This window comes from Hyperoodon ampullatus, assembly GCF_949752795.1.
Source record: "Hyperoodon ampullatus genome assembly, chromosome: 9".
In the NCBI taxonomy this organism is placed as follows: Eukaryota; Metazoa; Chordata; class Mammalia; order Artiodactyla; family Ziphiidae; genus Hyperoodon; species Hyperoodon ampullatus.
The window spans coordinates 56,286,769-56,302,771 of record NC_136922.1 but is presented as its reverse complement, the minus strand read 5'-3'; the positions used below and the strand labels follow the sequence as shown (position 1 = coordinate 56,302,771).

The 16,003-nt window shown below is 40.1% G+C and overlaps 1 protein-coding gene across 1 annotated transcript; it reads left to right on the top strand.

Moving 5' to 3' along the window:
- Positions 1-11,069: 11,069 nt before the first annotated feature.
- POLR3F (RNA polymerase III subunit F) lies at positions 11,070-11,748 on the top strand (the record flags this gene model as incomplete). Its single annotated transcript, XM_079711832.1, is given in 8 exon segments — positions 11,070-11,126; positions 11,128-11,170; positions 11,173-11,230; positions 11,446-11,470; positions 11,472-11,507; positions 11,511-11,529; positions 11,532-11,585; positions 11,588-11,748. Coding segments are annotated over 8 exon segments (453 nt in total).
- Positions 11,749-16,003: the final 4,255 nt, after the last annotated feature.

Genomic DNA, 16,003 nt, shown 5'->3' with positions numbered 1-16,003 from the left:
GTATAGATTGAACCAGTGCTTGTTCCTGTTTCCCTGAAGTTGTTGCTGCTTACACCAGGAAGATAACACTTTGGTAGCCAGTGTGAGTAATACCAGCTTTGAACTGAATTTGTCTAGTCTTCCATACTGAGTTATTTTCAGCCATTCAGAAAAATATGCAAATGTCATACTTCTAATGATGCAAAACCAGTTTGGACTATTGGAATAATTTTAATTTATTTTCAAATAATTGCAACTAAACAACTGCTGCTTTCTAAGTATTAACTAGGTTGACATAAGCGATGACTTTAAGACACTTTATTTTTTAAATTAAAAATATTTTTTAACATCTTTATTGCTTTACAATGGTGTGTTAATTTCTGCTGTATAACAAAGTGAATGAGCTATACATATACATATATCCCCATATCTCCTCCCTCTTGTGTCTCCCTCCCACCCTCCCTATCCCACCCATCTAGGTGGTCACAAAGCACTGAGCTGATCTCCCTGTGCTGTGTGGCTGCTTCCCACTAGCTATAAGATACACTTTAAATGTGTGGCAATAATTAAGTTACATATATAATTTGGTATGTCCTCGTCAACAGCTAGGTGAAAAACCAGAACACAAAATTGAAAGTAAAACATGATCTTAATTATGCAAAGATATTTACATACTTCACATTTTCTTCATGTATGTATGCAATAGAAAAATATTGGAAGTAGACATGGCAAATGTTAGCAGTGGTCATCTCTAGGTGATGAGATTACTGGTGTTCTTCTTCTGTTTTCTTCTTTGTATTTTCAGTGCTTTCTGGGTTCCAGTGAAAATCTATGAGTCTGATAGTAGTAGAAAAAAGCCATTAAAATTGTGCTTAGATGTACTTTGCACAGGGCCAGGGGCGTAGAACTGTAAATGCTGAGTGAATGAATGGGTCGATCAGGAAAGCTGATGAGCTTTACCAATTCTCTGGCAGCTTTGTCCATCTTTCTTTTAGGATGAGAGTAAAATATCACATCATGAAGGTTTTGTTACAAAATAAATGATGACGTGTTATAAATCAGTACCATAAATAATAAGCATGGACTAATCAAGTACCTTTTGTGATGAGACGGCCCTAATTGCTTTTTTTTTTTTTTTTTTTTTGCCATACGCTGGCCTTTCACTGTTGTGGCCTCTCCTGTTGCGGAGCACAGGCTCCGGACGTGCCGGCTCAGCGGCCATGGCTCACAGGCCCAGCCGCTCCGCGGCATGTGGGATCTTCCCAGACCGGGGCACGAACCCGTGTCCCCTGCATCGGCAGGCAGACTCTCAACCACTGCGCCACCAGGGAAGCCCCTTGCTAATTCTTAAATTTGTAATATCCAGTGTTCTCTCAGTCACTAGCATAAATTGGCGATGTTCTACTGTAGGCAAATCAGTTGGCTGAAAAAGTCAGTTATGTGGAAAATACTGTAAATAACCTTTTTCAACTCAATTAAACAATTTTGGCGTGATACCCCAGGCTTTAAGGAACAAGTAATTCACTACAGCAGTTCAAAACCTCTGGGTCCAATCCAGAAAACCTTATACAGACAAAATTCTCACTTTCGTCAGCACTAATCTTATACTCCCAAGAGTATCAGGATAAGGCCAGAGATGAAATCCTGTGTGGACAAAAGAAGAGGATGTGAGCTAACATTTACTGAATGCTGCATGCACTATCATTATTCTTAGTTTCCAAAGTAAAAATGGTGTCGGATATACACACTACTATATATAAAATAGATAACCAACAAGGACCTACACAGGGAACTATACTCACTATTTTGTAATAACCTATAAGGGGAAAGAATCTGAAAAGGTATATGTGTGTGTGTGTGTGTGTTTGTGTGTGTGTGTGTGTGTGTGTATCAGTGGTTTTCAATGGGCAGTAGTCCCCTCTGTGGGGTATTTGACAATGTCTGGAGGCATTTTTGGTTGTCATGTGTGTGTGGGTTGCTACTGGCATCTAGTGGGTAAAGGCCAGGGATGCTGCTAAACATCCTACAATGCACAGTACATTTCCTCACAACAAGAATTATCTGGCCCCAAATGTCAATCATGCTGAGAGTGAGAAACCCTGATGTGGGTCAGTGGTTCTCAGAATGTGGTCCCCAGACCAGCAGTATCAGCATCAGCTGGGAACTTGTCAGACACGTACACTCTCAAAGCCTCACCTTGGGCCTCCTATTCAGAGTGGACCCAGCAGCTGTACTTTAACAAACACTCCGGGGGATTATGATACATGCTAATGTTCAAGAGCCACTGAAATGGATATTTCCATCTTCTTCTTCTTTTGCAGGCACTTTAAAAAATGTGCTTTAAAAAATTCTTGCTTTCTGTTCAACCTTTGTCTTTGACCAGTAGCTAAAGTCTGAAATCAAGACCCTTCACAGACTCCAATTTCTTCTACCCTCAAGAACCTTCTTGTCTGGTGGCCCCTCTCTAGTTCTCTGTCCCAAAGAAACCCCCTTCCCAGGAACAAGCTTCTCTTCTCTTGCATTGTTCTAAAATACTGACAACAGCCAGTCCTGTGCTTTGGTCTCCCACAACTGGTCCACCACACAGCTTGTCTAAAGCTAGAGCTTTGCCCTCCAGTGAGTCAGTGCTAGTAAGTGGAGGTTTCATGCAGTTGCTCAACATGTGGCATCAAAGGGCTTTTGAGACGCAGGAGGGAGGGTATGTGGGAACAGATGTATATGTATGACTGATTCACTTTGTTGTAAAGCAGAGACTAATAAAAAAAAAAGGGGGCTTTTGAGGTTAGCACTCTGGGTCTTCTTTAGTTTTGAACCTGTTACACCCACTTTTTCAGGCGTTTGGGGCAGTATCCCTGTTCTCAGTCTCTCTCCTCACACCCGCCAAATCATTTACACTTGGGGTTTTGCTCAAAACTAAAATCCACCCTGTAAAATGACTCACAGTGCACATCTCAGATGATGGGGAGTTAACATGGGCTTCTTCATGTATGAACACCCTTTCTTCCTGCCTGTAGTACAAGAAATGGAACTTCCAAAATTGTGAGACCAGGAGCTGAATTTTATAACTTATACCTTTTGGTAAGTTGAGAAGGACCTTTAGTCCTTAAGAAATACTAGTTAGGAAGGCATTTGATTTGCCAATCTGTCCTTTCTCCATCATGCATTTAAACTCTTATTTCAGTGAAGGAAAAAACCAGCTTTTGTATGAGCTTTTATGATGGAGTGGAGAAATGCAAATCTTATAATTAAGAACTCAGTCTTCATTATTAGCCTGCAAATCATACAATAAAATAAATCTGGCAGACATGGCCAAATGTTCTTACTCGATTAATTTGGAAATATATTCATCTGTTGTGGGCTGCTATTGAAGCTGACAGTTTTGCTTTTCTTCATCTCTATTAAGGTTTCTGGCAAGTGGTGCTGCCAAAGGCGGTGAGAACCTGAACAGGGCAATTGTTGCAAATGTGGAGGAGAGGTGGACCATGTCACCACCTGGAGTTTTCTTCCTGAATCACCCCCTTCATTTCCATGAGTGGTGGAGACTTCTACTGATCATAAGGCTTTTTGACCAGGTGATGGCCACAGAGCCATAATGAAGGAAGCATTAACATACATCCCGCATTGAAGATAAACTTGTATTCCGACCAGCCACCTTGTCTCCTCACATCTCATTCAGTGTCATTCTTCCAGAATGGAGCAGCAGCCCTTCTCTTCATGGCCCTAGACTCCTTTCTTTTTCTTGGTGTCAAAAAAGGAAGGGTTGGGATCTGAATTTATTCTGTCAGCTTTTATCTAGTTTATTGACAGAAATTTGGATGGCCTCTCTCTCTCTCTCTCTTTTTAAGTAGGCAGGTTTTTTTCCCCTTAAAAATAGCCCCAGTGTGGCTTCTTATGCTTTGAGGTAACAGAACCTGTTTCTGCTCTTTAAAAAGTACTGAGGTTGCTGGGTTTCTTAAAGATGATCAATAAAATACAAGCAGACAGATTCCTTCAGAACAGTGATCACCCATTGGAACAGACAATTTAGGGATGACATTAATCTAGCAGCCTTGTTTTGTGTGTGTGTTTGCAAGGAGAAAGCAGTTTTTAATTCCCTAAATCTGTGTTTTGGGGGGAGGGGTTAGTGTGGGTGGTGCTAGTCCTTGTTGAGGGGGTGTGTGTGTCCCTGACTGCAGTAGGCAGTCTGGGGGATGGCATGGACTCAAGGAAGGAATAGGTGTTTCAGAGTAAGAAACAGTGGGTTGTTGGGGTGAAATCCTTCAGGCATTTATCAAATGCTTTCTAGGTCAGGCTTCCCTTTTTGGAACCCCTGCCTTAAACACTTTATTGTCCTCAGCCATCAGTCATTTCTCAATGCCACTGCTAATTACTTTCCAAACAGACCCTTTCCAGAAGAGCTGCCTATCTGTACTCTGCCACTCTCATGCTTATCAGAGAATTCAAGGTTCTGTTTCATGAGCACCAGTAAATATAAGATACATTAATGTACCAGCATAAAATTTAGTTTCCACTCCTAAAACCTCTAGAAAGAAATAGAAGGGATATGGGGCACATCTCTTGCTCTTTTAATATGATTTTACACCATGCCTGTCACATTGCTGGAATGCAATAGTTTGTATCTTGAATGAATGAGTATGCAAGCAAAGATGAATTTGGACTCCATTAGAAAAGCTAATATGGTTACCAAGAACCAATAGAAACAAAAGGTGCTCTTACCGGTCACTTAAACCATTCCGTTCTCTTGAAATGAAATTGTACATAATTTACTTCAGGTACAATATGAAAGACAGTTTTACAGTTACCTTGTTCAACTGAGTTATCCATCCCAAACAGGACAACTTTGCCCAAACTAATGCAGTGACTCTGCTCCCCAACAATAGGCTCGAGCTTGTTCTACTTCTAGACTGTTGCTTAAGGATACAGAGGGGCAGTTACCCAGGTTAGATGAGAATACTGATGGTAGGCAGATTTCAACTCAGTATCTTGGGGGGAAAATAGGAGAGTAAGAGCCACATCTGACAGCCAAGAGAGCTGATGTAGATGGGGATAAATGTTACCCGACCTTCTAAATTCTTCCTTGCTCCCTTCATATCTCTCTTCTGGAGAGTTTCTCTCCCCTTTGATGGGTCCCTTCATCATTGTTTTCAAAGCTAAACACCTTCCATTCTTTTCTAGTAGTTGGTAGATGTTTAGATTGTCTAACTTTCTAAACTGACTGACCTATTCCCTTATTAGCTGGATACCTCGAAGAGCTTGATAAATAGATGGTTTGGCAAAATATGAGATTTGGGGTTTTTAAAAGGTCCCCGCCAGGTCAATTTATCAGGTCAATTTCAACTGCTTATCTTGCTGACCATCATGCTTATTGCCATCTCAGAGGGAGAGGTGCTAGCATGTACTGCTTAAATTCACACTCAGTTTGCTTGAGTTTGGATCCTCCTTCCATCACTTTCTAGCTGTGTGACCTTAGGCAGGTTACTTAACTCTTCTGTGCATCAGTTTCTCCATTTGTAAAATGGGGTTAATAGTACTATATTTAAAATGGATAACCAACAAGGACCTACTGTATGGCACAGGTAACTCTGCTTAATGTTATGTGACAGCCTGGATGGGAGGGGAGTTTGGGGGAGAATGGATACATGTATATGTATGGCTGAGTCCCTTTGCTGTGCACCTGAAACTAGGACAATATTGTTAATCAGCTATACTCCAATGTAAAATAAAAAGTTAAAAAAAAAGCTCAATATCAAAAAAAACAACCCAATCCAAAAATGGGCAGAAGACCTAAATAGACATTTCTCCAAAGAAGATATACAGACTGCCAAGAAACACATGAAAGAATGCTCAACATCATTAATAATTAGAGAGATGCAAACCAAAACTACAATGAGATATCATCTCACACCGGTCAGAATGGCCATCATCAAAAAATCTACAAACAATAAATGCTGGAGAGGGTGTGGAGAAAAGGGAACCCTCTTGCACTGCTGGTGGGAATGTGAATTGGTACAGCCACTATGGAGAACAGTATGGAGGTTCCTTAAAAAACTACAAATAGAACTACCATACGACCCAGCAATCCCACTACTGGGCATATACCCTGAGAAAACCATAATTCAAAAAGAGTCATGTACCACAATGTTCATTGCAGCTCTATTTACAATAACCAGGAGATGGAAACAACCTAAGTGTCCATCATCGGATGAATGGATAAAGAAGATGTGGCACATATATACAATGGAATATTACTCAGCCATAAAAAGAAACGAAATTGAGTTATTTGTAGTGAGGTGGATGGACATAGAGTCTGTCATACAGAGTGAAGTAAGTCAGAAATAGAAAAACAAATACCATATGCTAACACGTATATATGGAATCTAAGGAAAAAAAAAAGGTCATGAAGAACCTAGGGGAAAGACGGGAATAAAGACACAGACCTACTAGAGAATGGACTTGAGGATATGGGGAGGGGAAAGGGTAAGCTGTGACAAAGAGAGTGGCATGGACATATATACACTACCAAATGTAAAATAGATAGCTAGTGGGAAGCAGCCGCATAGCACAGGGAGATCAGCTCGGTGCTTTGTGACCACTTGGAGGGTGGGAGGGAGGGAGACGCAAGAGGGAAGAGATATGGGAACATATGTATATGTATAACTGATCCACTTTGTTATAAAGCAGAAACTAACACCATTGTAAAGCAATTATACTCCAATAAAGACGTTAAAAAAAAAAAATTGGGGAGTTCCCTCGTGGTGCAGTGATTGAGAATCTGCCCGCTAATGCAGGGGACATGGGTTCGATCCCTGTCCCGGGAGGATCTCACATGCCACAAAGCAACTGAGCCCGTGTGCCACAATTACTGAGCCTGTGCTCTAGAGCCTGCAAGCCACAACTACTGAGCCCACATGCCACAACTACTGAAGCCTATGTGCCTAGAGCCTGTGCTCCACAGCAAGAGAAGCCACCGCACCACAACAAAGAGTAGCCCCCGCTCGCTGCAACTAGAGAAAGCCCGTGTGCAACAACGAAGAACCAACGCAGCCAAAAATAAATAAATAATAAATTAATTTAAAAAACATAGTACCAGTATCAGCATATAATTGTACTAAATGGGTCGATATGTGTAACACTCTTAGAACAGTCCTTGGCATATCATAAGCACTTGGAAAATGTTTTTATTGTCCTTGTGTCTGTCTCCCTGTAGCATTATGATGGTTCCCAAACAGAGAAAGACGTGGCTTCTTGTGGCAGCCATGGCTACCTCTCCATGGCATTATAGATTCTAACAGGGAAGGAGAGAAGCAGGGCTTAAAGACACTTCCCTGGAGGGAACTGAGAGGGAAGGAAACTTTAGTTGACATAGTTTGCTTCTTTCTTTTCCCATTTTTATATTGATGGCTAGCATATTTCTAGGGAAATTAAACATTTTTTATCAGTACAATTTGGGTACCTTTATTCTACATAATCCATTTTTAGGAATGGGTGACAGTAAGATAATGCCTAACAGGTGGAGATTTATTTTTCTCATGACACGAGAAGTCTAGAGTATTGATTCATTGCTCAGTGGCTGAGGGTTTTTATGGTTGTGACTAATTCTTGTGGCCTTATCTTCATATTTGTTACTTTACTGTCTGTCCCCTCCCACCTGAGAAAACCAAAGCTTTCCCAGAACTACCTCCATCCCCACCCTACCTAATATCCAGGAACTTTCTACTAAGGTCTCATTGGCTAGAAACGGGGCATCCCACAAGCTCTAACTGCAAAGGAGGCTGGGAGAGTGGGGACAGGGTTGTCAGAATAGGTCTAAACAGATCATGATTCACTGCTTGGAATTAGATACTGACTCTGTGCATTCTCAGAAATCTGTTTGCAAAGAAAGTGGGGCACAAAGATGGGCAGTGGCCGGGCCGTTAGCAATGTCTTCTAAATCAGCATCCATTTTACTGTTCTTGCCTGTCTCAGTGGTAAGCACTTTTATTTGAAATATCTTAATTATTGATCAAGACAAATTTATAAGTAGGTTTCTCATCTTGTAGTTGAGAAAAATGAGGAAGCTAGTAGGTGATGGGGACATGATTCCAACTCAGGCCCTCTGATGTCATGCTGGTGTCCTCACCCACTTTTCCATAGTGATTATATTGGAGCTAGAGACAAAGTGATTACCTGGCACCTCCTGAGAAAATGAAACATGATTTGGCAGACTTATTACTAGAGAGAAGACTCCAGAGTTTTCTACATGCGAGTCCTGAGCTGAGAGTTTCTTGTCACAGCAAGTGACCCAGAATTTCCACGAAGCACAGCCTCTCTTCTGAGCCCAGAGACACTTTCATCTCTGTACCCATTTCAGGAATTCTGTCTTGATCTTTTGTATCCTTCTGCCTGGGATCTCCTTTTTCTGTCAATTTATGGGCAAGTCCCAGGAAAGTGTAACTCCTATAGTGTGGGTGACCCTGGCCATTTCTTGACTTGTGTCAATTACCCTTCCGTAATGAAATCTTTTCAAGAAACACACAATAAGTGTGCCTCCTTTCAGTGTTGGGAGGAGTTCACAGTTCCCCCAGGATGCTGTTGCATATTTTCCACTCGGATGACGCTTACACTTGGTTTGAGGCCCATAAGCTCTGGCCTATGTGTCTAGCTGTACAACGGCAGAGGGTGTTGGTACTGTGCTCACGTGTAAAGGGAGTTTAGCAGGACTCTCACAGAGGAAATCTAGAAGCCTCGTGTTTAGACTAGAGAAATGCTAGGGCATTCATTTTTTCACCTCTGCTCTTTGGCTCTGGTGGACCTGGGCACACTGTGGTTAGCACAGTAAAATGTGATGCTCTCACATATGTCCGTTGGTATTGGGGAAGAAGACACTCTTCCCCTTTAATCCCCCCAATATCAACACATACTCTTAGCACTGGTCCTTCTCCTTTCCAACCTCCAACACAGAAATGAAAAGACATTCCATGTATCTGACACATTATTGGCATTTCAGTGTGTTATCTGGTCTCCTCATAGCCTTTCAGAATCTGAGACAGGTTTGGAGACCTTAGCACCACCCTCTAGAGCAGAGGTCAGCAAACTTTTTCTATAAAGGGCCAGATGGTCAATATTTTAGACTTAGCTGGTCATACGACTTGTCAAAAATACTCAACGCCATCTATAATATGTAAGTAAATGAGTATGGCTATGTTCCAATAAAACTTTGTGGACTCTGAAATTTGAATGCCACATAATTTTCACATCCTAGAATCTTCTTCTTTTATTTTTTACAACTATTTAAAAATGAAAAAAACCTCCTTATCTCATGGATTGTCAAAAATAATTTGGACTATGGGCTGTAGTTTGTTGAGCCCTGCTTTAAAGCACCTCTGTTTAATAGAATATTCTGTGATGATGGAAATGCTGTATAATATCAAACACTTGAAATGTGGCTAATGCAACTGAGGAGCTGAATTTTTTATTCTAATTCATTGAAATTGAAATCTGATTTTAAAGAGCCACCTGTGACTAGTAACAATTGTATTGGACAGATCTAGAGCTCTGCTGTTTATCTGAACAAGATTCAAAATTTCCAGTTTTTGTGTCTTTTAGATTAGAATTTTAACTTCCTGGAAGAAAATGTCTGACTGGCCCAGTTAGGGCAAAATCACATGATGTAATAGACACTTGGCTTCTAGGAGTTCCCCTGTTGGTTGGGGTCAAGAGAGGGGTGGTTCCTGCAGAAGAGAGCCTGAATATACAACACAACAGGGGTTTGCTACAATTTCCTGAAGTCTTGCATTTCAAAAAGAGGTCTCTAATGGAAAGGAAAGGAATGACTTCAGAATAACACACTGTTGGTAGAATCAGCGCGGGAGAGAGATTTTGTGGCTGTACCTCATTTCAGCACCCCTTAATTCATACTGCAATGTTGACTTGTGTAACCCCAGGCCTGTTAGAAAATATAACTTGTCATTTTAAAAGATGCTATTTGTGTAGTCGGTCAACAAGCATTATCAAGCATCTGCTATGTTTTAGGCACAGTGCTAGGTGCCTTCACAAACTATTTCAGATTTATTCTTCATCTCATGAACGTTCTCACACAAAATGCTGTTTTACGAAGAATTAAAATGAAATTAAATGACCTTATCATGAAAATAGTATGGATTATTATTCTGTTACAGAGGGCATTTCAAAACTATATTATGGGGCTTCCCTGGTGGCGCAGTGGTTGAGAATCTGCCTGCCGATGCAGGGGACACGGGTTCGAGTCCTGGTCTGGGAAGATCCCACATGCCGCGGAGCAACTGGGCCCGTGAGCCACAGCTACTGAGCCTGCGCGTCTGGAGCCTGTGCTCGGCAACAAGAGAGGCCGCGACAGTGAGAGACCTGCGCACCGCGATGAAGAGTGGCCCCCGCTTGCCACAACTAGAGAAAGCCCTTGCACAGAAAAGAAGACCCAACACAGCAAAAATAAATAAATAAATTTAAAAACTCCCAAAAAACCCAAAACAAAACAAAAAAAACTATATTATGAAAAAGTTAAGACTCGAGCCTTACGTCGTCTGAAACTCTGAAAAAGTTTATTAACATTCAGAGCTTTGTCTTTACAAATTAATGGCATGTTTACCAACTTAAGCTGCTAGTCATTCTTACCTGCTATTGGGAACCCCTTACCATCTCTGGAACGTCATTATTTGTGTATGATGGGTGTGTGGAGATGGGGATACTAATTCTGAATGAGAAATTGGGTAAGGCACCACTGACATTTCATTTAAGACTTAAGTGGTAGGAAGGTGCAAGTTAGGAAGGTTTTGGAGTAGAGATTTCTAGGAACAGCAATTGTAGAAGCTCTAAAGCAAGAATGAGCTTTCCTTGTTAAAGGAAAGGAAGGTGGCCAGAGGGGCTTGGAGTATAATGTAGCAGGAGGACACTGAGATGTGAATTCTGAGGACGGGCAATGGTCAGATCATGACACAAGGCATGTTAAGCACAGACCCAGGAAGGGATCTCATATTAGCATACAGTAGACATAAGTGACATCACTGACTTTGAAGACTCAGGACTGTTAGTTTATGGCTGAGTTAAAGGTGAGGGATCAGCCTTCATGAATGGACATGCATCCAATTGAAATAGAAAATAGGTTTATAGAATCATGTCCCCAGTTTCCTTTAAGGTATCACAGACCAAGTAGTTCAGAATGAAATGTCTCATACGGAATGCAGCAGAGGGATCTGGTTGTCCAGAAACCTCTGACTATGTGTGAATTGGAATGCTGGTAAATTGAAGGACTCAGATGACCAAGAGATACGAGCATATCAAATCACAGAAGCTGTAGAGCTAGGATATCTGACACAATTTGCTCTGAACAGAAATCAACAAAAATGCTAAAGAACTAGAAAGTAAAACAACAACAAACAAATCAAAACAAATGAACAAATCTTTTAACTCTCTAGAGCCCCAAAGAAGCTGAATATGCCACTTAGTCTGTAGTCTGATTGTTGGAGCCTGGCACAGCAAACCAAAGGTTTGAATCAGAATTTGTAGAGGTGCCATAACAACAGTGTTTTAAATTTCTATGAATGAAAGAAAAAAAATAGGATTCCATGATAGAGATAATTCACTTATTTCATTATTAATGTTTGGAAATATACCTATGAACAAGGAATTTACAAGGTAATGTTTTCCATGGAGGACATTGAAACCATTTTGAACACATTGATTTGTGGTGGTAAAGTGGGGATGACAATTATTACTGAAAAGGCAGGCATACGTGACTATGGAGACAGAATGTGACTCTAAAGAACCTGTTCAAATCTGTCAACCCTGTCGTACAAGACACTGGTTTGAGGTTTCTGCCCAGTTTTTGAACACTGGCACAAAGGTGGTGTGATGTCACCATCAGATGTAACTTACTCAGTTCATTATGGGTATCAAAGTTATTAGAAATCACACTTTAGAGAATACAGACTTGGTGTTACAAAAAATGTTTTTTAATTTATGAAGATGCAAAATTTTTATTGCTAACAATAACAGTGGCTTAATAGTATATAATACAGAAAAGTATAATCCCCAGAAAATTTTATCAAGATTTTAAGGCCTTTTTATGGTTATTTGAGGAAAGATAAGGCAACAATGCATATTTTCCAAGAACTTGAAATATAAAGCTTAAGAATTCCCAAGTTTTAAGTTGTTAATGAGGTCAGTTAGATATTTTGTGTATCTGATCATGCCAACCATTCTACTTTACTTTTAACCATTGAAGAAGCTTCTTGATGACATGAGATGAGCATAAAAGTGGTAAAGGAAGGGGTTGCAAAGGCAGTGAATGTGGACTTGTAGTGCGGGTGTGGGGAGACGTGATCCATTTTCCAGACTCCACTGTATCTTTCTATTTCAAAGATATAATTGGAAATTAAAAAATAAGCCACTATACTTAACTCAAGCACAAATGATAACTGGCCCAGGGATAAGATGTGATTTTATTGTATAAATATTAACTATCATTCTCTTTCTAGCGAGGCTATTTCACTGTACCTGCTTAGCTGTATAATTTCTTGTAAGTTTCAAAATAAAACAAAAAATAAAACAAAAAAACCCCAAAACCCACTTCAGTTCTGCTTCTTCTAATTAAATTATATCTTATATTACATCTTTGCAGCTGAGTAGTCACCAGCCAGTGCCTTCGGCCCTAGACGGTGTAGCTTAAGAGGACCATTTCTCCAGGCATTGCGATATTGATCAGCCTTGCCGCCTCCCATCAGATACACTTGGCCTTTTCTGGTAAGCCTAGTTCTCATATATCTCTGAGTCCCAAAGGCAAGCCAGGGATGAAAAGTCATTTTTCTGCAGTATGACAGAATGAAGCCCTACACAGAAATACCTACTCTAACTTCTTTTAAAAAGTGCTTACTTGACTATAAAATAACTCAATTTTAGAAAATGTTCTTTTCCTATTCACACAATCTTAGGCGCTTTCTTTTAGCACCATGCACATAATAGTAGAAGTAAAGTGTGAACGGTGAAAATACCACCCGAGAAATGAATTATGGTTAAAATAATTGTTGAAGGAGAGTGAAGGTGATTTGAAGCCCACGCAGTTCTAACCCTCTGCTTCCCACTAAAGGAGGATTCTGCCAGGAACACCATATGATATAATCAGGGAGGAGGGAGGCTTTCTAAAGACTGCTGAGCACTTATATTCTGGTAACCAGGTCATGTCCTATCCTATTCCTGTAATCTTTTTTGACAAACAAGAACAAGTTTTCTTCACCTTTTGGACATCAGAGAAATCTGATGCCCCCAATATCGACTTTTTAATGTAATTGCAATCTTATCTGATGGAATTTCGAACAAATAGGAGTAACAGTCCTGGATGTCAATTCGAATATATGCCCATTAAAAGACTTGGTGATGCAAATACACGTACACACGTACAAATACTCTTTTGGAATGGAATGAAGTGATTCTGATGGTTTTAGATTTTTCTTTAGAAAGATCATCAATTATTTAAGTTTTGAATGCAGCCCTCCAGGGGAGAATGTAATCTATAAGTGGCTGAGATTAACAATTATACCTAGTCATTGGTCAAATGTTCACTTCACTTAGCATGAATGTTTATTGATAATTTTTATAGTCTCTAGGTTACGATGTCTGATCTTTTTGATCACTTTTTTTAATATTTATACCTTCAGATATAATTAGTGATTGCTCATCAATTTAAAAAGCTACTTAATAGCCTTTAAATATGCATTTGTAAATGTCCTTGGCTGGTTTGAATGTCTTTGTGTGTGTGTGTGTGTGTGAAGTTCTTCCTAAATAGCCACAATACAAGAATAAAGCATTTAAGACTGGCTTAAATATACAAACTGTTCAGTTCAAACCTATGTAAATTATCTTGGGTTCAATTATGTTTATTCCATCTGTTTTTATCATCTGTTGTTACAATACTTTATCATTTCTACATGGTATTAAAATGTAAATGAATCGAGAGGAAACATCTATGGATGGTTAGTTAATAAAACTACATTCGGCAAGTGAGCTGTCATAATAATTAATTAAATTTCACTGCCCATGTATGCTTGTAATTGTATATTTAGTGTTTATTTGCATAATCACATAATGGGATCTATATGATTCATGCTTTGTTGAGCATAATCTGTATACACAAATTACCACTTCCAAACTTGAGTTGCTTATAAAGATATCACGAAGACATTTGGCTTTTTTCAGGAAATGATGTATAGGAAATAAGAAAAAAATTTTCTTTCTTGAATTTTATTTTATTTATTTTTATACAGCACATTCTTATTAGTTATCTATTTTATCCATATTAGTGTATATATATCAATCCCAATCTCCCAGTTCATCCCACCACCCACCCCTCCCCACTGCTTTCCCCCCTTGGTGTCCATACATTTGTTCTCAACATCTGTCTCTATTTCTGCCTTGCAAACCGGTTCATCGGTACCATTTTTCTGGGTTCTGCATATATGTGTTAATATACAATATTTGTTTTTCTCTTTCTGACTTACTCTGTATGACAGTAAGTTACATATTCTTTTTTTTTTTTTGCAGTACGTGGGCCTCTCACTGTTGTGGCCTCTCCCGTTGCGCAGCACAGCCTCTGGACGCGCAGGCTCAGCGGCCATGGCTCATGGGCCCAGCCACGCTCCGTGGCATGTGGGATCTTCTCGGACCAGGGCACGAACCCGTGTCCCTTGCATCGCCAGGCGGACTCTCAACCACTGCGCCACCAGGGAAACCCGTAAGTTACATATTCTTAAAGTTCAGCAAAGTAACAGACTGAAAAGGCAATACAGGTTACAGACAAGTCCTGGTTTTGTTCTTTGAAATCCTGCTTTTAAAAGTGCACTGGTCTTGTATTTAGTAGTTTTTGATCAGGGAAAGATTTGCTCTTTTGAGGAGGTGGTGTGAGCAGGTTAGATTAGGTATTGTTCTGAGCCAGGTTATATGTTTAGGACCCCACATATAGGAATTTTTGATTCACTAATATTCCAGTTAGTCTAATCCCACAAATAATTGATTCAATTTTTCAAAATGGAGCCTAGATAGTTGTTTTAGGACCATATCCTGGGGCAAAATTGTGCATACTGGCCTTAAACCCTTAGATGTATACAATTTACAACATTTGCTGAAGGTGACAGGGGACACTTTTCAGGAGTGACATACTGTAGACAGCAGGCTCTAGACACAATCTGTTTTGAGCAATGACCACCTCCACCTCCTCAAAACCCAGTCCTCTCCAGTTGCCCTGTGTTGAGCTGATCAAAATAATGCACAGCAAGTTTTGAGTGACAAAGGCTTAACCTCTCAGGTTTATCTGCATATTGAAAATGAAGCTTTTAATCCAATTAGATTTTAAAGATGTCAGTCTGCTCTAACCACTCCCATGCCTGCTACCATTTCCTAACCCCCTCAGTGCATCAAGTTCAAGTTTAAAGTTCTCAGTTCATTTAGCATTGCCTGTCAGGTCCTTCATCATCTGATCATTTTGGCTTTCCTCTTCCGCCTTCCTCATCTCTCACAGTTGTCTGTCTATGACTTAAGAACTGAATTGCCAAGAAACCTCAGGTGAGCACAGGTTGAGTATTATTTTTTTAAAACTGAGAAAATGGTGTCAGAGACTAGACTGTTTCAGTCTCACAATTATATTCTTCCCTCTGCTAATGCCAGATTAAGGAGTAGGTCCGTTGGGTGGCTGTTCCAGGTACCAGTCACTTGAAGATGCTGAAATGTGATTGGAACAAATGAGAAATATGGAACCAGTTAACTCATGTATCTAAGTGCAATGCCTTTAATAACTGGACAAAATTAAAAAGTGTCCCTTATCCTGCTGAAGGAGATTGCGCCCTTGATTGAAAATAAAAGCGCAGCACATCACAGGTGCTCTGCACTGGTTTATCCACTGAGCACTCTTCCAATGGGCAGAGCAGATTCAGGCTGCAAGTTGAAGAGCTAGGGCAGGCCACCAACCCAGAGAACAACCAGATGCACAGTTAAGTGAAATTCCAAAGTAATTCAGACATTA